Genomic DNA, 23272 nt, shown 5'->3' on the forward strand with positions numbered 1-23272 from the left:
AAGTATATGCATGTGCAGTCGGTACGTTATGCAAAAATATCATAAAGAGAACTATTGCAAAGTAGTCTGTCTGTAAGAATGAATAGCACATAGATTCTTGTCTTACTTATTCAAGAATTTTAAACAGGAAAGAGGAATTGCTAGCTGTTTAGGAGTATACAAAGGGAACTTGGAAATGCAATTTCAAACAAGAACATGTATGTTATACTAGCCACTTGAAATTACCTTAGAAGGTTTAGTTGGTGCAAATTCTTTCCTGTGGATAGCTCTAATCCATTTCCCTCTACGTACTGGAATGTTTGGAAAGAAAAACATGGTCAGTGTTGGTCCATTGGATGGCATTGTGCAATCAAAATTTTACTTCTTGTACAAAAAACACTAAATGTAAAGTGAAAACACTTCCACCTGTAAAAGCACATGTTGACACTGCACTCAGCTTGAAGTTCAACTAACTACTAGTGTAGCAGGGGTGTGGAGCATTTCCACCCTTCTTTTTCTTGACCCTCCAAGGGCCTGTCAGCCACTATGTCAGGAGTATGAGGTTGATGATTGATATGGCCTTCTCCAGGGGGTGATGGCTTAGCCCTATTTAAAACTGTCAAACTATATCTGCTGACAAAAGTGATTTACCTGCTTCTTGCATACTTTAGTAAATACCGTATTTACGCAGGATAATGCACGTTCGTGTATAATGCGCACCCTGGTTTTTGATGAAGAAAAGTGACTAAAATTTTATCTCCTGTATAATGTGCAGTATAATCCAGGTTCAAGATATGGCTTTCTTAGTTGTAGGTCGTAAAGCTGTTGCTGTGACAATCAAGAGCTAGTGACATCATACCTATTCAATGAGTCACCTGTTGCTATGTGGGCCATGAGGAGAATATCCTCTTGTGTAAACAGTAAGTCACCAACCCAAGTCACCTCTCCCTCTCCCTCCACTGTGTTTAGCATTCCAAAGCTTTCACTCTCTAACCATTATATTTATTCCGTAATAGTAGAAAGGGAGATTATAATTACATTATGGATTTGCAGTGCCCAGGAAGTTATTTTCTGTTATTTGTCACCCAACAAATACCGCTGATACACATCCCATGTGATGGGAGGTGCATGCTCGAATTCCGCCAGAACAGCGCTGCTTTTCTTGTGTTGCAGAACATTACATTACAAAGTGAAAAATCGTGGAAAATGACCTGTAACCTTTTGAGTCCCAAGGCCATTTTCACATGTAACCCCCTTGGTCCCAAGCCGATTTTGAGCAAAATGCAGAGTTTCAATTAAATGAGTGTAGATCGGATTCCCCTAGAGAGATGAGTGATATATCGTTGTACGCAGAAGGAACCAGAGATTCAGACTATATGAAATTTATGCAAATTTGGCATATATGTGATGGGGGGAGGGGCTAACTCTCAAAATTTCAAAATTTCGGGGAAAAATGGGGTCCCCCTCCCCCCAAAGAAAAAAGTACATGACAGTGTCGACATGCAGATGGAAATGATCGCTGACATGTAAGGAACACAAAAATATTTGCATTATTATCATATGACCAATGTAACGTGAGTTGTACCCCCAAAAGGAATGGTCGGGTACGCCATAGATTCAAGCTTCAAAATGCAGCAGTACCTTGAAATTACTTTAGCTCAGAGACTATTTGCCCTGGAGATATGAATGATATACCGTTGTACGCAGAATGAATCACAGATTCAGACGATATATAATTTATGCACATTTGGCATACGTATGGAGGGGGGAAAGGGGGGAAATGCCCTGAAAAATACTTTTTTTTAAAAAAAGGGTGTTTCTCCGCCTCGCCCCTCGAAAAAAGTATATGAAAAGTTCAAAATGCACATAGAAATTATCACTGGCATGTAAGAAACAGAAAAATATTTGTATCATTGTCATATGACCAATGTAACGTGAGTTGTACCCCTGAAACGAAAAGCTTGTACACCACTGTCTCAAGCTTCGGAATTGAGCGAAATGCAGAGTTACATTGAAATGACTATAGCTCAGAAACTAAATGCCCTAGAGATATGAAACATATACTGTTGTAGGCAGAATGAATCACAGATTCAGACGATATATAATTTATGCACATTCGGCGTACATATGGAGGGGAAAGGGGGGAAATCCCCTGAAAAATACTTTTTTTTTAAAAAAATGGGGTTTCTCCCCCCCTGCCCCCTCAAAAAAAAAGTATATGAAAAGTTCAAAATGCAGCAGGCACAAACGACACTAGCACACTTGTCACACCACAAGAAAAACACGTAGATGACAAAAAGGTCCTTGGAAGTCTGTCACTTCACTCAAAAAATATCCTCGCACTTGGGCACAAGACAACACACCTACGCACAACTTTCATGGATGAAAAGCTAGAACGCAGTGAAAAATGAGCGCCGATTCTTGCAGCTGCATGAAATTCTATTTTTGGACAATGCAGGGTAACCAGTGTTGCAACTTGTGGAACACTTGTGCTCAAAAACAAAGGTTTCCTTCAGTGTGCCTCGAAATTCCATTCTCACAATCAACAACCAGTCTTCCCCCTCCCCACACCCCCACTCCCTGCTTGCGCCAACATGGAAAACTTTCATTTTGACATCGGATACTGAGAAACAAGCTTCCTTCGAATGATGCAGTTACCAGGCAGGAGTGAAAAGAATTGCTTTAGAACAGGGGTTTCCAACTGGCGGCCCACAGGCTGCATGTGGCCCGCGATGCCTATTTTTGCGGCCTGCGAAGGCAGTTTGCAAAATACATTAATTTTACGTATTTTTATTAAAATACGTTCTATTTTTACTGAATGAACGGAAGCTCTGTGAAAAAAGACAAATATCACAGGTAGAATTGATTCTGCAGTCAATAATGATGATCAGAAGTATCTAAAGTGACATAACGTTCTCTTCACACCATGCATTCTACCCCTTCGCTATGCAGAATAAACTCTCCCGCTTCAGCGAAGGCTTCACTCTTTGTGTTTAGAAACAAACTGCAGAGCGGCGCTATACAGATCTGTTTTACTACGCACGAAGTACGAAGAGATTTTCAGTGTTCCAACTCGGATCGTACTGTGATTGATTGTTAAAGTTTGTGCAAATATCGAAATGAGCAATATCTCCAAAAAACATAAGATTCAAAATGAAAATAGAACTTATCAAGAACGTTGGGAAAAATACTACCTCGTTACAAACAACAATGGCAAGAAAAAGGGCCAGAGTTTTTCAAATACCTTTCAAAGTTTTGAGCAAAGAATGACATCGATGTTTAGCAGCACATACACGTGTGAAAGTGTTTTTTCTTCAATGAAGTTCATTAAGAACCGCTACAGAACCGACTGGCAGATGCTTCACTGCTTCATCTTCTGAGACCTTCAAAAACAGAAATTGACTTTAATAAAAGAAGCAGTTCGGCCTCAGTTTTTACACTTACTATGAAGGATTCTTATTTGTATGGTGTGTTTTTCATTTCTTTCAATTCATCCATAAGTATTGTTTTTTTAAAAAAAATAAATTGTAATTATACAATTTTGATCTGTGATTCCATTGTTTCTATTGCCTCATTTTAGAAATGTAGGTCATGCGAAAGTACTACATTTTCAGTTCAGTACTTACAATTTTTTTAATGATTAATCCCAACCCCCTAAAAAATTAAAACGCGGCCCGCCCATCAACTGCTGGATTTAATTTTGGCCCTCAGACCTTTTGAAATTTTAAACCACTGCTTTAGAACAACAAAGCTGGTCTTTGTCGGCAAAAAATTTCCCTTGAAAAGAGACTCAAAATAGAAGTCCCTTTTCCCACCTTTTCCCCTCCATTTTCATGAAGAAAAAAAAGTGCAAGAAACATTTCTGTTAAATACATGTGTTAGGAACAATACGAGGGTCACTATTTATATTTTGAGCCTAACAATGAAAAAACAGGAATTTGGCATTGAAAACTGCTTTATTGTTTTTCGAAGTATTCTCCTTTATGGTCAATACACTTTTGCATTCGTTCGAATTTGTCAAAGCAGTTTTTCCAATCTTCTTGAGACACCTCCATAATATGGTTTTTGAAAGCATCAACGGCGTCTTCCGCCGACGAAAATCGTTGTCCACGCAATTTATTCTTGACATTCGGGAACAAGAAGTAGTCATTGGGTGCCAAATCAGGATTGTACGACGGATGACCCATCAATTCGATTTTTTGACTGTTCATAAAGTTGGTTGTTAGACGATATGTGTGACAGCTGGCATTGTCTTGATGAAGAATGATCCGACGGCGTTTGTTTGTTTTCCGTATTTGACCGAAGACCTCTGGCAAACAAATTGATGTGTACCATTCAGAGTTGACCGTTCTACGTTCCTCTAAAGGCACAGTTGCCACATGGCCAGTTTTCCCGAAAAAACAGGCGACCATTTGTTTCGATGTGCTTCGAGCGCGAACAACTTTTGTTGTATTGGGTTCATCTTGAAACACCCATACAGTCGACTGCTGTTTACGTTCCGGCTCATATACATATATCCATGATTCGTCACCTGTTACAATCTTATATACGTCTTTTGAAGCACCACGATTGTATTTATTGAGCATTTGTTTGCACCAATTGACGCGAGCATCTTTTTGAGTTTTTGTCAAATTGTGTGGGATCCAACAAGAACATACCTTTCTCACAGTTACTGATCATGTAATATTTTATATATGCTGGTGGAACTAATGCCTATGGTTGCCTCAATCTCACAGTATGTCACATGACGATCTTGCAGTATTAGGTTTTGCACAGCATCAATGTTTTCTTGAACAACAACTGATTTTGGATGACCTTCGCGAACCTCGTCGGTGAGCGAATGGCGGCCACGATTAAATTCGTTATACCAGCGTTTCACAGTGACAAAGGATGGGGCTTCATCGCCAAATGTGGAAATAAGTTGATCGATGCACTCTTGTCTTGATAATCCACGTCAAAAATCATAAAAAATCATCGCACGAAAATGTTCACAAGTTAATTCCTTTTATTGTTGTCGTGCAATCTCCAAGGCAACATAAACAACACAAATGAAGCTATTGACAAAACATTTGAAGTACATTATGGTCAATAATGCCAGACGATTCCGTGCAAACGTCAAATCGCGCCTAACTTCAATCAGTGTTGCCAAGGCTCAAAATATAAATAGTGACCCTCGTATTAAAAAGAAATCGAAATTCTAGCCAAAAATAGAAAAGTTATAACGTAAAAAACTACGACCTTGACACAGCATCTCGGTCGAAATGATGCACGGTATTGCTCATTTTCTCTTAACTTTTTCTAATAAAAGCTTCAAAATGTATACTTTTTCCATGACTAATGTAACATTTATAAGAGGTCCATTCAGGACCCTCAAACTGGCAATTAGAAGAACAAGATTTCTTTCATTAAGGCACTTGCACACTCGATATATGTCATATTTTTTGGCCAGTAATACATTTTAATTATTATTTTCTTTCTCCTTATCTTCTCTTTCATCCAGAGTACCAAAAAAATCAGAACGATCCTTCATTTTGTGATGAGCTTATTTCAACTGTATAGCACATTAGTGTCACCATCTTGAATGGAATACTGTTGCCATATTCAAAAACTACAGAATCCAAGCTTTACAATGATATATAACATGATAGGGTTCCGTAAACATGAAAAAAATATTCCATGCATAATACGCACCACGTTTTTTGGGTGCAAGAATTTTAGAAAAAAGTGTGCATTATACATGAGTGAATATGGTAGGTAACCCATGTGCTTTGAAATCAAGCAGTTTTCTACGTTCATTTCTGGGAGGTGCAGCATAGTGATTTTGATTGCCCTTTAATTGTAGATCCAGTGTTCATTAACCTGTCCATGCATAAATGGACTTAAACAGACTGTTGTCATTATGCAGTCTAAAAAGCTTACAGAAGTTTCATTTTCAGTTGTTAAGTAATTACAACCTTTTCATGCCACACATTTCTCTCTCTAGCAGCACAAGACTCGCAGAATAGGATAATGAACATGAACATCACATTTTTGTACCCCAACAATTTGTAGCAGGTATACTGTTGGTTCATAAGTAGAGTTCAATTTCATCATATCATCAGTCAATCTTTTGGCACCATATGTACAAGAAATGTAAATACCATAGTCAACTGAGCATTTTCAACTTCTTTAAAAACAATAATGTACTTGCTTGTTATTCACAGTAGACCTGAAATTTTTTTGAGGGGGAATACAAAATACTACAGTTTAGCATAATGGCTTTCAAAGAAACTGGATGTAAGAGTCTTCTAGCATTTCTAAATGTACAGAACAATATTTAGTTGTTTACTATCTATTTTTATAGATATTCAGTGGAGAATGGATATTGATGTCATTAATACATTTTCTTGTAAAATTATCAAATTCACCAGTGTTGCAAACCTAAAATAAATTCAGTTAAAGGGAAAAATGAACAGACCTTGGAAAAGAATACATTCTAATTGTATGTGAAAAGAAAATATGATATGAAGAATAAATTCTACTTTGATGTCCAGATAATGTTGAATATCATCCAGAACAACCAGAACTACTGTTTCTGTCATTGCATGCAATAGAATGGCAAAATATTCAGTGAATACTACAGATAAATGTTCAAGTTTCTATAAGGACTAAAAAAACTTAAGATTTTCTATCAATCTCTTTACACTTGGGGAGGGGCTGTAGATATAACATATGTACCTAAAGAGTGGAACAAAGCGTTGCTGCCCTCAGTTTATGCAACCATACCCATTCCAGATTTGACCCTGGTTTATCTTTTGGGTTAGACACAGGACAACTAGTGTCATATCCTGTAATTGAACAAAGTATGTAAAAGTGAATTAGCTATTAGAATAACTTGCTTTACAGGATTGATATTTTTAAAACTTCAGCCTCAACCAGGCATAGAATGCCAAAGCAAGAGTTAGTGAAAAGCTTCAAATTTTCACAAACTTTTCGATTGAAAGATAAATAAAGATATATATATCTATCTGTACTCTAGCACCCTTCTGCATATAGTTGTAACAGTAGAAAGTGTATTTTTGCTGTATATAATGTCCTTTTTTTAAATGTGTATTTTCAGATCAATTGAGGTCAAAGATGAAAGAAGGTAGCTCATATATGACTAAATTCCCCATTGATATTTCCAAGGCTGAGCGGCTAACAGGTGGAGATCCCGATATTCTGTCACGAGAAGAATTTGCCCCCAGGGAACGTCTGAACTACAAAGAAATATTTGGTGATTCGTCTGGCAAAAAGAAGAAGAACAAAGACACTGGAGGCAAAGTCAAAAGTAACAGCAAAGAGGGGAAGCGGCCAGTTCGTTCAAATGGTCACACGCTGCTTATCAAAACGCAAGGTCTCGTGGAAACACCAAAACCTATTCGACCACCTATCACGCATAGGAGATTTCTGTATGGATCTGATCACGAGGTGCGGATACGTACACAACCTGTGTTGCAGCCCAAGGAGAGTGAAACTCCTGCTACCCCTTACAAGTGCCATGTCTGTGGATTCACAGCTACAAGACTGAATGTCATAGTGTTGCACACAAAAAGCCACAGTGAAAGCTTCCTGGCTGCAAGGAACGAAAATAAAGTCAACACTTCGACCAAAGTAAAGAGGAGCAGAGTTTGCATGAGTACCGGTGAGAAGAAGGCTAAGAAACCTACTCCGAAGGTTTTGAGGCCCAAGGTGAAGAGGAAGCTGTTACCGAAATATGAGGAAACAAAGAAGCAGCCAAGTGAAAGTCCAAAGGTTGACAAACCACCGGCTCAAACCAGGAAGAAGGGAAAGGTGTTGACTAAAAAGAAGAAAGTTACCGAAACGCGGGACACCTTGTTGGCCGACTGGGATGAGGAAGATGCAGAAGAGGAGGAGAAGGAAAGAGAGAAGCTGAAGCAAGAACTAGAAAAGACAAAAAGCGATGCCGAGGCTGGTGAGGACGAGTATTCAGAATTGCAGTTTGATGAGGAAGATAGTGAGGCAAATGCAGGGGATGGCAGTGGAGAGAACAATGAGGATTTTGACACGGCAGTCGAATCTATTTTGGCCGAAACAACTGTGCCTCAGTTACCTGAAGTACCGAAGCTGCCCAGTTCGAATGAAACTGATTTAGAAATGGTAAACCTGGGGAACAATTCTTCCTCTCAACATAAGGATAATTCTGAAGAAAGCAAAACTGAAACTTTTGTCAATGTTTCTAGTGCCATGGCATTTGAAAAGCAATTAGTTTCCTCCCTGTCCATGCCATTGGAAGTAAATGAAGCTAGTTCTGCAGACAAGAGAAATGCCCCTTCTGCATCCAGTTCTGCTAAGGAGGAAACAGCTATTAAATCAGCCTCACTATTAGGTAATATTGAAAAAGGTACAAGTGGTACAGTAGATATAAAGACTACATCAGCCTGTATTGTAACAAGTACAAACACCAGCATTACTAGTACAAATAGTTCAGGAAATGAGAGTACAAATGTTGATAATGGAGCTGCTACATACGTTCTCTACATTGATGACTCTGGCTCCCTCCGATCATTGAACACATTAGGTGGAGATGGGAATACACTTTTGATTCCACCCTATGGAAGCTCCCAGGGAGAATGTTCAGAGCGTACTGTGTACATTGATCCCTCAACCCTACCCGTGAATGCCTCAGATGTGGACAATATTTACTTGACCATAAACGAGGAAGGTACGCCACAAATGGTCCAGCTTGTTCAGCCTGGTGCCAAAACACAAGTCGATACCCCAATGGTTTACGTAACTAGCGAAGGAAGTACCAAGTCAAAAACTTCCCAGGACATCTTAGCCGAGGCTTTGGCAAACACACAAGTGCTTCAGACTGAAACCTCCAGCAATCAGGTGTCTGTTATTAACCAATCGTCCGTGACTGTGACCAATAGCAGAGCAGCACAGTACCCTGTAATGACACCTAGAGTTGTCAGTTCATGCCCTAGTGATGCTTCTAGTAAACAGCTCTCCAATGCGAGGACATCGGGAAACTTTACAGAATCTGTGCCTGCTGCTTCAGTGGCAAATGAGCCCTCGGGTGTGGTGGTGGAAAGCAGGCAGTCCGAACATAGGTTACCTTCAACTCCAGCCAGCTCTTTAGCAACACTAGCAAATATATGTGCTGAATCTTCAAAGGATAATAGTGGTTTTTCAAGAAACGTTTATGATCTTGATAGTCAGTGCAATCCCACAGTTATTACATCAGTTATAAGTGAACCTAGTGTTGCTGTAAAGAGGCAGATTGACGAAGCTCTGAGGGAACTATCATATGCAAAGAAACTCAAGCTGGAAGATAATGAAAGGTAATTAATTTACTTTAATCTTGCTTTTACATATAGGTGATTTATATATATATAAACATATATAGATATAGTATGTATATTTTAGTGTGAATCATGACAAGAATATTCAGCAATGTGTTCCAACAATATGGATGTTTTTATCTTCAATTTTGTGTCCAAAAAGATATATTATTGCTTATGATTTTATATATACAAGTAATATAGATTTTTATATATACACAAGCACACGTGAACAATTAATTCAAACTTTAGTAATTTTTAATTTGTGGGAAAGTGCATTATATTTTTATTGAGAATTTTAGCCCTAGTTTTTTGCAAGATGAGAGAGTACTAATATGGTTCCACTATGCAAATTCATTGCATAAACATTAGGATGCAGATAGCTTTACTTCAGATTGTTACTAGTAGTTTCCCGCCTGGTTGTAGAGTTTATTGTATATTTACATTTTTTACATGCATGCTCATAAAGAACTTGTTAGTGAATAGAAAATATTTTCTCTGTATGAATCGAAATACGAAATATGTTGGTGTGTCATTACATAATCACCCTTTTTATTTAGGAAGGGAAATTCCGTTTACATGTTACTAATAGATTTTGATCATGTAAACATCACTGCCTGTCATATATATTATTATTTTTGTGTGTAGAAACTGTGGAAATCAATTGTATTCTCATTTGTGTCTATGTTTGAAAACTTAAGAGAATTGATTAGAGAGAGGATGTGTGAAAAGTACTAGAGCCATTGTATGCCTAAGAAATGAACATACTAATTGTCATTTGCTTTGCCATCTTATAGCAGTATTCTTCATTTTGCCACCTATGATACATAGTAGTCATGTTTGCTGACAGGTAATTAAGCAAATTCTGTTTCTTAACTATTATTTTTAACCGGTGATTGAACTGTATTATTTGCCAAGGATTATGACTTAATTCAATATTTGATTGAACTCACTTTAGTCACTATATACTAATCTGTTTCTAATCACCCACTCTTAATTTTACATGTACATAAGGTCGAACTGTTGACTTGCATAATTTTTTCATACATTTACGTAAATATATGATTTTTTTGGGGTGGGGGGTAGAAGCCCTAATTTCTTAGTACATTACAACTTTTTATACAAGATGTTTAATCCTGCTAAGGAAGTAAAATTAATTACCACTATATATCATTTAAATTAGCAACATTGTTACAAGTGGTGGTTCCAAAAATGTGATAAAGTGTGCTGAAGCTGTCTCAGCATTAAGATCTGAATTTGCCCCCCAAGATTTCAAGACCTCAGGTCACATAACCTGCTGTGTGCTATCATGAAATCTATGGCTGTTGTATTGATTTGTCTGTGGGGGTGTAGCGATTTGGGTTCCCTTGGAAACTGCAAGTCAAGTCAGAATTAAATTAAATTTTGCCAAACATTTGCTTTGGCAGTTGCCATAGTGAGTGTCAATACAGTACTTATATTTTCACATTCATTTTTGGAAATGTAACGTGAGCAACTGACATGCATGGAATTTGCTACTGTCCGATTTTTTCTATGTGAATTTTTAAAATTGTGATATTGATGAAATTATTCAAGCCACAATATGAAATTTGATCAGTTTAGAGGTCATTTATCATCTTGATGCCCTATTCTTGAATGGCTTGTCCATTTCTCTATTCTAGTCACCAATGAAACTGAATCAATCCATGCAGCATTCAGGAATTACTATATACACTAACGACATAATATTGGGAATTGATAAATTTACCTAATGTGGATCTCTTCCAACCTCAGACCTTCTATAAACAAAAATTCATTGATACAGAAAATGTTGCCAGCTCATACTAATAAAATAATTACTTTCATCTAGCCTATGAGAGAGCAGGTACATATACAGAGTGTATCATAATAGAGTACACAACTTTAAGAATTTATTTTGACTAAACTGCATGGCGTACAACAATGATACTTGTTGTGTATCAATCAGTAACACTTCAAGTTTCTAAGAATGTCTAGAAATGGTTACAAATGTTGAACATGGCTTCCACCAGTTATGCGACACACATCCCATCGGAATCCTAGTTCTTGCCGCACTTTTCCCAAGAACTCCTTGTCCACCAAAGCAAGGGCATTTCTTATTCACTCCTTTAACTGTTGCACATTCTGCGGCATAGGTGGCACATAGAGTTGGTCTTTCACAGAGCCCCAAATGCAGAAGTCTAGGACTGTAGGGTCTGGTAACTTTAAGACATAGCCTGCTTTTTCTGCACTTGTGGAAGTCACCATTTTCTTTAACACTACAACAGCTTGACAATGACCATGTTTACAAAAGTCTTGCACATGAAAACAAGACTTGAACATTTTTTTAATAACAATCCTGATAAGCTGTTTATTCTATTATGATACATGCTGTATATTATTCTTGGTGGTTGCCTGTAAAATGTTTAGTTCCATTTTTGTTAGAACTTGGAGAGAAAATTGTGGAATAATACTAGAGCAGTTAACCTAACAATAATCAAATTTTTAAGCACTATCAAATGCTCCTTCAATGTGACATAAATTATTTTGATGGACCTTCTTATTTGTCTGCATAGTAATTTTTTTCAACTTTTTTTTTACTTACAAATGCCAAGTTGCGTGGATTCCAAGACTACGGTTTTTAGCACTATTTCGGAAGTTTTCAATTTTTTGAGCTTGCATCACTAGTAGGCCTTTTTATTCTGTCAGATACAAGACAATGGAGGTTACATGATACAAGGTGTCTAAAAATGATCATATACACTACATTGCTTGAGGCACCATTTATTATTATTCTGTCAAAGTAATATTTTTCTCATAGATGGGTTCAAGTAAATTCTCATTTTTACCACACAAAACTAAAATTGTATATTTTGCAACCTGGCCGCATGTTCACCAGAGAATCAAAGATGCACATCACCTTTGTTTCACAAGTGAGCATGCAGCCAGACTGCAAAGTAGAGAAATTTTTCATTTTGTGTGGTGTGTACTCTTTCCTCCCACAGACACAGAAACAAATAAATTCACCATTCCTGTCTATTTCTTCTGATGTTTTCTATTATACTTCTTAGAAATTTCATCTCCACTGCCTTCATCTGAGTCCTGTCCTTCACTCTTTGAGCCCCAGTTTCATATATAAGTGTAGGTACATACCGGTAGTATGCATTTCATGTGCACATCCCTGTTCCATATCAATCTCGTTAACACTTTGATATATATGTATTGTTTGGTATTCAAAAACTGTTGCAGATTCCAAGACGAAATTTACTACACCATCAGACCTATAGTAGAGCTAACTTGATCGATTAATATGTTCAAGTATCTGTAGGCAATGAATTATCGATTTGTACTTGTGGATCATATCCAAATGTAGCTCCAACCTTTTTCATTCAAATGCAGTCATCTCATTAGAAAGATGAATCAGCATTTTAACAGTAACAAACATGTTGTAGTTTAAATTTATTATTTTGCATACCTTCTAGTAACCCTCTGTGATGAAAAATTCACACAGTTCACTTTTGCTCTTCTTAAAGAATTTAATCTATATGTGTTCTTGGTTTGCTAACTTTTTGTGGTATAAATTATGTATGAAGCTTTATGTAGCAGTGTCCTTTTGTTTAAATTTAATAGAACAGTTTACTTTTTGAAGCCTGATTTGACTCTACAGTAAATATAAAAAGAACTTCAACTTAATTTCACAGATTAAGATAACTGTAAATAAACTTTTGTAGAAATGAGTGACAAATATGTGAGAATTTACTTGTGTTGTGAAGGTGGCACACTAGAATTGACTGTGTTGTCAAATGCATTTGAAGAGTTCAGAGTGTAACATGTTTTTAATTCAACTATCTGAAGTGGTGAATTTCTTACAATAGAATTTACCTGGTGTGTTCCAGAATTTATATTTGGAACTACTTATTCAGCATATTAATATATGATACTTTGACCTGCTACGTTTACAGAAAGTTGAGACAAAATTTGTGAACATAACAGATGTGACACGGTTGATAAACCTAAATACGTATATATCAGCATTCTGTTGAATAGATTGACAGTGTTAAAAAACATATTGTTACTAAATTTTGCATGAAATTTTATTGAAGTGATTTTTTACCATTCAAACATGATTGAAATATGTTTTATTTATTTAAAATATCTTTAAATCTGTATTAAATGATTTAAAAAATGTTCTTAGGTGGTTAGATTGGTTTGTTAATCCAACTGGTAATGCTGAACATTTTTCAGATAGTTAATGCAAGCCATACTTTTGAATAATTGACTCACTTATTTCATGTGAAATAATGAAATATGTAGACATGTTTCTTTTTGCCCATCTGACCTGTTGCAAACATTCATGTTACCATTATCCAGGATTACTTAAAGTATTAAATATATCCTACATATTTAAATCATTTACAATGCAAAGCAAGTGTCATTTTTTGACATTGCTTTCAATTTGTGAATAATTACAGTGGAACGTTGATTATTTGTTTTTCAGGTGTGTGATGCAAATTAACATATATTACAGATAAATGTAAAAACTGTGGTAGTGTTAGAATATGTTGCTTTGGTGGGACCAAGAAAGTTATAAAATGCACATGTAATTTGAGTAAATATATATTCTGAAATGTAAAAATCAAGTTTCCGCCTATATTGTTATAAGTAATTAATCCTGAACTCAAAACTTTTGAGGAGTAAATGATTTAACTGCATTTCATTATACTTAGTAATTTAAGTAATTATTCATCCAAAGGTGCTAAGCTGAATGATGTGTGTGTAATAATCATATACATATAATATACCTATTAGACATTTCAGTCAACTCATTGGTGGATCTAGTAGGAACCACAGAATACCATTGTTTACCACAGCATTGCAAAGAGAGTTGAGGAACTGCTTGAAAAAAATTATAATATGCTCTGATCTAGAACTCAAAATAAAAGTAACAATGAGACTTGGTACACTACTTACAGTGATCAAACAAGAAGCTATTGGGCAGTCCTTGATCTTCAAATGTTGTATAATTTTAAGTATCACTTTATGGCCTTGCAGTATTGTTCAATGCTCGGAGAAAAATAACAAGAAGCATGTAACAAGCTGGAATCTTTTTTTATGGCACGTAATTGCTTCATGTTTGAAAATGTGTTGCATAAAATTAAGGGCCAACAACCCTTTTGAGGCTATTACCTTCCAAGCAGGTTTTCAGTGGACAATACAGGCTTCCCCTGATTGGATAGATTTGGTCTTGTAATCAAGGGATCCAGGGTTTGATCCCTGGTAGGGAGACATATTGGTTTGGTTTGCACTTAACTATAGGGCTAGTCCCAATTAGCTCATGTGAACATAAAGTTCACTTTGACTAACTTTGCCATTGGATAACATGGGTTAGAAGGAAACATAACTTGCTTGTAAAGTCCAAAAGGCCTATTTTAAAACAACCTTAAAAAAAATGGTAGAATTATTGAAATTTCAAGAGATTGCACAATTATCTCTCACACGCAACCAGTTTAAATAATTCATATTATTATAAATCAGCATGTGAGAAAATATTGCCCACTACATTTCCTCACTTAATGGGATATTGATTTCCAATATGAATAGGCCATTGCAGTAAACACTGTAACAACATTCCATTATTTTGGTAACAATTGGTATTGCTTTGTCTGGGTGTCAGAATATATCTGAAATACAGTCCTCAAACTTTTTTTTGTGAATTTACAATGAAATTTTATAACTTTGTGTTGTGTTATAATTAGAGGCATGCATATTTTGTTTTTGACGAAAACACGAAATGTGAAATAACACATTGTAATGCTAATTTTTCATGTTTCTGAAAGGTGTGAGGTGCATTTTCCTACCCTGTTTTGTCACGAAATGGTGCGAAATTGACTCTTAAACACGAAATTTACCGTTTATATACTGACACGACACTTTCTGAAGTTGGAATTATTATGAGAGTTATGCAATTCATAGAAAATTGATTAATTTTGGCAAACATTTGAGAAGCAAGAATGGACCCCTTTATACAGGAATAAACTTAATATTCTGGTAATGATTTAATATGCTATTAGAAGGGATATGTTGATTTTGTGTAATAGTGCAGTTTTTAAATCAAATTTGGGATTATATTCACATTTTTAAAAGCAAAATGTCATTTCATATACTGCTATAACACCGAAATTTCATTTTATTTACTGCTTTTGAACTCGAAATTGACTCTCTTTTTGTACCGAAATTTTGCTTTTTTTTTTAATTTTCCAAAAATATGTGCCTCTAGTTATAATCCATTATCTCTTGCACAAATAATGTTATAACAATTTTTTTGGTTTTGTTCCATTATGGTGTTCTATAGTTTACATGTGAAGTTCTTTACCAAACTAAAGTGACTTTGTAGTAATTTTGCTAAATAATTTAGAAAGCTGCCTTGTTTACTAGAATGAAAGCCTGTTTTGACACCCTGAAATATATTATTCAAGTTAAAGAGGGCATTTGGATTTGGTTGGCTGTATGATGCATATACCAATTAGGGAACTTTCAGACTGAAGTAACAAGTGGCATATCAAGCTACACATATCACTTGAGGCTTCGACTGGACCATTTTCTCAATATCGTGTTGCCTCAGTTGGTCGTGTATGTGCAGTGAATACTTTTTTATAGACTGGAGGGGCATGTGTCATTGTCATTTGTCACTTCAATCTGAAAGGTGCCTTAATGTTATTTCATCATTGACAAAATCATTAAATTGTGGCATTAACTATCATACATGTAGTCTTCATTAGCTCTGTGGATCTCAAAGAAGCTTGTTGAATTTAACTTCAAAATGGTAATGTGAGCAGATGAGATTTACTACTAATAATTTTATGTAAATGGAGTATATCTACCCTTTTATTTAGTACTGTTGAAATGCATGTGAGTATTGTTTATACCATTGAAGTTTACTAGACCATTGCAAATGTTAACTGAACTTTAAATGTGTGATATGGTGTAGTAATGGTGTTTTAAACCCACATTTATCATTTAAAAATTCCATGGAAGGGGTACTTGTTCCAACTTCAACACTATATCTTGATTATCAGACCAATGCTTTGTTATTTTCAAATGTACTTTTTTTTTTTTTAGTCTTCCTTTCCATTCATGTGCTTTAGATAATTATTTTGAGTTTCATATTTCTCAAAATAAATTTCTACCCCCCCCTCTTCCAAAAGTATATTATTATTATTAGCCAGCACTTGTTTGAGTACTTTTTGTGCAAGAACAGAATGAATTTTTCTTCCTAGAGTGTGAGACTTCTTCTTGTGAAACTGTAACTCTTTCCCTAATAACATGGAGAAAACAAACTCAGCGTGCCATATTCATTGTAATGTTATAGTTTTTGTCACACACTTGCTGTGATTATATATTTACTTTGTATATTGAGGGGATTGAAACCAGTTTGAAGAGAGAGTTTTATTTTATTGCTTAATAATGTATAATGAAAACCTCTGAGTCATATTTAATGTTTTCATGTTCATGGGAAAATGGCTGAGAATAGATATGCAGAAGTTTATGGAGCATGTAGTTCCCAAGTTGGTTTCAATGATGGTAACAGTTATTTTTAGTTTTTTGAATGTCGGTCTACTAGAGTTTCCGAGCTATATGAAAGTTGATGACATTGACTACTACGTGCAGAGAGAGAGAGAGAGAGAGAGAGAGAGGGAGATACAATTCACAGTTGCCACCTACTCACCGTTTGGGATTCTCACCAGTTCTTACAAAATAAGAAACAACAGTGTACATTCGAACAATTGTTAATCGCTGCTGCACACCTATTATTGCATCAATAGACACCATTCCTGCACGAGTGTTATCAGAAAGCTTTAGACAATCGTATTGTGCTGTAAATTAAACGTATAGTATCCTCGAATTAAGTGAAGAAATAAAAGCCACAAAATATACCCACTCGGAAACACCTATTCTGTCTCTTGCTTCATGAGTCAGTTTCTCTATATCGGCAATTTTGAAAGTATAATTTTTGTCAGCTACGTACGTTTCACTGCAGTAGTAAATTCACTGTGCGTGTACATATGAAATATAATAGTACGCAATAAACCTTCATCAAAATCATCCAAATGCCTAACACTTTCGCTGATTACAATGTTTACCAGGCGAATTAAAAACCACCAACCATGTACCAATGACATCCTGGCTTCCCTCGCAATCGCCTGAACTGTGCGGAGACCTATCTCACATACAGCTGCTGTACATTCCTGGCATTTGGCAACACTACTTCCCGACAAACATAAGGCACTTTATGCACTGCGAGATTCAGATTTGAAGAACTGATTCATTTTGTAGACCATATCTTGTACTTTTTGTGTAGCACATGGTTCTTAGGGGTTTCTGTAGCCACCGTGCACACATATGTTGCCAATTTTTTTGTGATCGCACTCACAAACACTAACAATCACAAGGAAGACAAGGCCATTAATGAACCGATTCTTACTGCTCAGAGAACAAAAGAAGGATGACATGCATTGGCCACTGCAGTCTGTACTTCCTCCATTTGCTACTGCGCACCGAATTATGTTCAAGGTCACCTGCTTTCATACGACGCTTTGATTCTTCTCCTGCCTCTTATCTAGATATGAAAAATATTGGTAATAATAATACTGCTATGTTTTTTCAGGTGTACACATACAATATTGATAATTGAAGATACAAAATAAGACAATATGTAACTTAAAACAAGGTAAAATCACAGCATCTACCTTATTTTGTCTTCAAAATATTTGGACAGACCTCGATAATGGTAATGAGTTTCTATACTTTTTCATCAATTTTAACTGTTTTAACCACTTTTCTTCCACACACCCCTGAAGAAAGATCAAGGTGGTTTGAAAATTTGGAAGAGAAAACAAAGAACGTGTTGTGATCTTATTTAGTTTTTAATATGATAACAACGTGTGGCATGAAATTTACAATAAATAACATTATGCCTGTAGAAAGTGGAACAATATTTGCAATATTTTACAATTTATAGTGTAAAAAGTAGATGAACACCACAACACACCGTAACAGTTTTACCTTTATTTTCCATCCTTCTTTCTGTAGACAGGTATCAAGGTGACATTTTCCCCCAATATTATTTTATTTAATATTCGCACATCAGTCTCTGCTTGGTGCTTGAAACTTCTTTCACTTCTTTTCATTCTTTCTTGTCATAGTTCTATCCCTCACCAAGTTCGTAGAATTCTGACACACATGTGAGTAGCACAAAGTCACACTATCAAAATGGGGCTTTGTTGATAGTATAGTATGGCAGTTAAAGCTGGACCTTTGGCCTACAGCAGTTAAAGCTGGACCTTTGGCCTACTGCAGCAAAGCCATTTTGAAATTGTCCTCCTCTTTAAAAAAAACGCTATAAATTCTGAAAATTACATAAGTTTAGAATTTCTTTTACTGCATTCACGTGTATCTTCGTGTGGTTTGCTTTCACTGTTGTCTAGATATTTGCAATAGTTGAACAGGCTCACATAGCCACGAAACTATTGGAAATATCTAGACAAACAGCAAAAGCAAACCATGCGAGCATTCAGGTGCATGCTGTAGAAGAAATTCTAAACTTGTAATTTTTACGAGTTTGTAATATGAAAGTGGTTCTCAAAACAAATAGGAAAATTCGAACATGACTATCATACATCCATACCTGATCATCCTTTGAATTTTGGGCCTCTGTCTCCGTAGCACACTATGCTGATCACTCCAAGATGGAGGCCAAGAGCTCCATAAGTTCCCGGTCCCATATCTTATAGAGCCACTATTTCCATATTACTGTTCAGTACGTTATAATATATCTTCTGTGTGCTAAAATATATTGTAGCTAATTCATTTACATCTGTTGCATTAAGGGTGGATATGAGAATGAAGTATTAATGAGTTCTTACCTTTTCCACTGCAGTTAATACGCACTAAAAACACTTAAAATAAATTTAAAACAGATCATTTTTCACTTTTACATAATCGTTTCTATCATATTAACAAACTGATAGAGCACATTTCCAAGTTTTTCAGTGCCCATTTTTTTATAATAAACTAAAACATTATCATCATTAATAATACCTGAACACAATAATCAAATAACAATAATAAAATAGGAGATATTGTACCTAGAGTGTTTAGACTTTCTCAGAATTTAAGCTTTTATTGTTCTTCATATGATTTTGTAATAATATTGGTATTTCATTACATTAAAAATGGTTGAATGATGATAAAAATGATCGATGAATAACTGATATATACTTTTAGAAGTTTTTAAAAGCAAAATTCATTGTTACAAAAATTTTAAAAAGTGTATTATGGTTACTATCGTATTGTAAGTGGGTGAAACCTTTGAGCGACATCCATGTACTTTATGCCAATTTTAGTTACGGAAAGTAAAACTCATAATGTTCACAATGGGTTTGTTTTATATTAGAATTGGCCAGTTAAGCTATTTGAAAGGAAAACCGTGTAACATATCTTGTGTTTATAAAAATTGCCCATGTCAGTTGTTAATTTGTGGTACTACTGTAATATCGATGGCAGCTTCTTCTGTTTTATTTCTCAGAATGAAAGCTGGTTTTGCAAGGCATCATGATCACTCTACTAAGAATAGTACTTGTTTGGAATTCATTGGGTGTTCCCTTCTCCCTACGTGGTTTTCTGTTTTGTATATCATAAGTGTAATGAACTGTATATGAAATGAACTCATTTATATACAATAATGTCTTTATTTTCATTATCCTTGATTGGTGTTACTAAAAGCTGGCAATATAAATTATTTGCATTCTTAAAAAGAATCCCTCATAAAACTTTTCTTGTATGAATGTATTACTTTCATTGTATATTTTCTTGTATTGACTCATGATTATTACAAGCAGATAAACACACTTTTTTATTGTTATATTACAGGAGAATGGATGCTTCCATTGTCATACAGTTATGATAGATATGGTTGAGTTTATATCTTTTCCCAAATTGTGCACACTTTTTGTTTAATCTCCGAAGAATAGGTGGCTCAACAATTTAATTAAAATTTAAAAACAGTTATGCAATGGATCTTTTCAATATCAGTATTTGTGTGTTGTATGATTTATCATATTATTGGAGCCTAGCATTGCATTAACAATGAATAATGAAAAATCATTTTTTAGCTCCCTTTTTATTAAAATTGTCCAAAGTTAGCAGAATTCTGGCTGACTTCAGTTATAAACTGAGGTCCGTCAGATAAAACGATATATTTTGCCACAAAATTATACATCAGCCAATTGTCTTACTGTACTGAATAAATTGTTCCATGCTTATACAGTTGTTAAGTCCCATTTTGAAGCACCCTATACAATAATATAAGAGAAATATGAATGATTTTTCATTATTTATTGTTAATATCATTAGTTCAAAAAATAAATAATCAGTTTATCTTCATGTTGTGGGCATAGAATGTGTGTGAACTTATCAACAAATAGTAAAACAAGGGTTCCAGATGGTAAACTCCTGAATACATTAGAAACTGCTACTGTATCAAAATATGTAATACACAGTATGAAAAATACAGTGTGTCTGGCTTAAAAGTATAATAGAAGAAAAATTAATAACTTTTAAGTTTATTAAAATATTTCCGTAAAGTTTTCTTCTACCTATAGAGTAACTCAAAAAGTTCTTTTTACAAACCTAAATTACCTCGATATGTACATAATTAGTAGCATTACAGATGTCCATCCTATATACAAGGTTCACCATTTGTTGTACAGCATTACTGGCATATTCCAGATTGCAGCACAAATGCGACATCGTAGATCAGGAAGATCACAATCTTTTGTTTGGTAAACTTGAGACATGGGGAGAGTTTTACAATACCCAACAGCAAAAATCAAGCGGAGTAATATCTGTAGTAGGCTTCAGTGTACCAAATAATCTTTCTGATCTGCAATGTCGCATCCGGAATGTGACTCCAGTAATGCTGTACAAAATAAGCATGGAGTTTGAATATAGGTTGAACATCTGTCATGCTAGTAATGGTGTACATATCGAGGTAAATTAGGTGTGTGTAAAAACTTTTTGATTTTGAGTTACTCTATAGATAGCAGAAAACTGTGTGGAAATACCTTAATAAACTTACAAGTTATTAATTTTTCTTTTATTATACTTTTAAGCTGAACGCACTGTATAACTATTACATTGCATGAGTTCATTATATGTGACTAAGGCCGCGTCCGGATTGGCAAGTGCTCCACCCTGTCTTCTCCCGTTGCTTTCGTGTGCCGTCCAAGTCATCTGAATCTACATTTCCCCTTGCAGTACGGTTGTCACTTTTCCCGCCAGATGTCAACCCGAGCATCACTCACTGCACTCTGGGGTGCAGGCGCACAGTGCAGAAGTAGAAGACGGAGACCAACCACACATTACAATGTGGCATATGATTTCTTTTTTTACAATTTTTCTACATTCAGTGTTATCGATAAATTGTCCAAGAATCACTGAGTTTTACATTGTCTATTCAGTAAAAGTTGTCTCCTCAAAACGGAAGTTGCAATATGGCTGCCAAGCACAGGGTCACAGTGAGTTGAAGAGTGCATCTGTCATGCCTTTCATCTCTCCCCTCCGACTGCACATCTGCCACCAATCTGGACAACGGAGGTAGGCTGAGTCCCCAGATGGAACGGTGCTCTAGGTGACTTGTGCTGCTGACACGGTCTAAGAAAGTCAGTTGTGACATTTTCTTAATATCAATAAGTGCAATACTACTGCCTAGCTTTTCATACCAATTTTGGTGGATAAGTTCACCTTAACACACAGATTTTACCATTAAGTATAATGGAGTTGTTAGGTTCGAACAATAGTGACAACGTATATACGAGGATCATCCAGAAAAAAAATAGAAATGTTTTGGTGTAAAACACAAAGAACAAATGATGTGTGCAAAAAAATTATCGTACAGAAACTACATATCTTACTCTACTTTTTCACATATTTGTCATTCGCCATGTCCATTCAAGGACTTATCATGGTGTTATACCAGTTTGTTGATACTGTCATTGTACTCTGTTGACGCCAATGTATTCAACCATGTCGTGACAGCATCTTTGAGTTTATCAGCTGTGGTAAAGTATTTCAATTGCTTATGAATTTCACTGGCACAAACTTTTCTCGCATTCAGAAACCTTACCACACTCTTCTGACACCAGGATTCTCAATTTTGTCGCACATGTTCAGGGCTCGCAGCTCGATACCATAAATGTACATGTATATGTCTGCACCGTCTCCCTGCTTGGCTCAAACTGAGGGAACGTAAGTGGAGTGTGCTACAGTCGAATGTTCCTTCTTTCCGGAAAGCACTTTGCCATTCCTGATGATCTCTGACACTGTCACTACATGGTTGAAAACATTGGGGGCAACCGAGTACAATGACAATATCAACAAACTCATATCACACCATGATAAGTGGTTGAATGAGTATGGCGAATATATAGAAAAGTAGAGTATGGAATGTAGTTTATTGTACCATAAATTTTTTTGCACACATCATTTTGTCATTTGTGTTTTACCCCGAAATGTTCCATGTCTCTTGGATGAACCTCAGTACAACATTCCTGACAAGTTTCATTGTATAACTGCTTTTAGTTCTATTCTTATAATTAAAATGGTGTCTAATTTACAAATAAATGTGTGACATAGAGGGCATGTGTTCTCTGATAATGTAATGGTAAAAAGTGTGATTACGCCCATCATAACAACCATAAGTCTGTAGTGAGAAAATATCATTGGTTAGTACAGTGCCTGATACATCTAGAAATGTATTTGTTTGCAAAGCTTGGAACCATGTTGCATTTGCAATGAATGTATGCTGTACTATGTAATAGTTTTGGACAATAAGGAGAAAAGTGAAGAATTTCTGTGAGAGACTGCAGCAATTATAGGTTCGAGCCAGCATGTAAATGCATGATGTATCATCA

General features: G+C 35.7%; 1 protein-coding gene across 3 annotated transcripts in view; it reads left to right on the forward strand.

The window, feature by feature from the left end:
- The window catches only part of LOC145984977 (uncharacterized), a 106785-nt gene that overhangs the window by 42216 nt on the left and 41297 nt on the right, over positions 1-23272 (forward strand). For all 3 annotated transcript variants that reach the window (XM_083118434.1, XM_083118433.1, XM_083118435.1), the window contains exon 4: positions 7079-9305. In XM_083118434.1, coding sequence (XP_082974560.1) covers positions 7079-9305 — 2227 coding nt within the window. The remainder of the gene's footprint in view (positions 1-7078; positions 9306-23272) is intronic.

Source organism: Lepisma saccharinum, chromosome 3, assembly GCF_977018435.1.
Source record: "Lepisma saccharinum chromosome 3, izLepSacc3.1, whole genome shotgun sequence".
NCBI classification, from domain to species: domain Eukaryota; kingdom Metazoa; phylum Arthropoda; class Insecta; order Zygentoma; family Lepismatidae; genus Lepisma; species Lepisma saccharinum.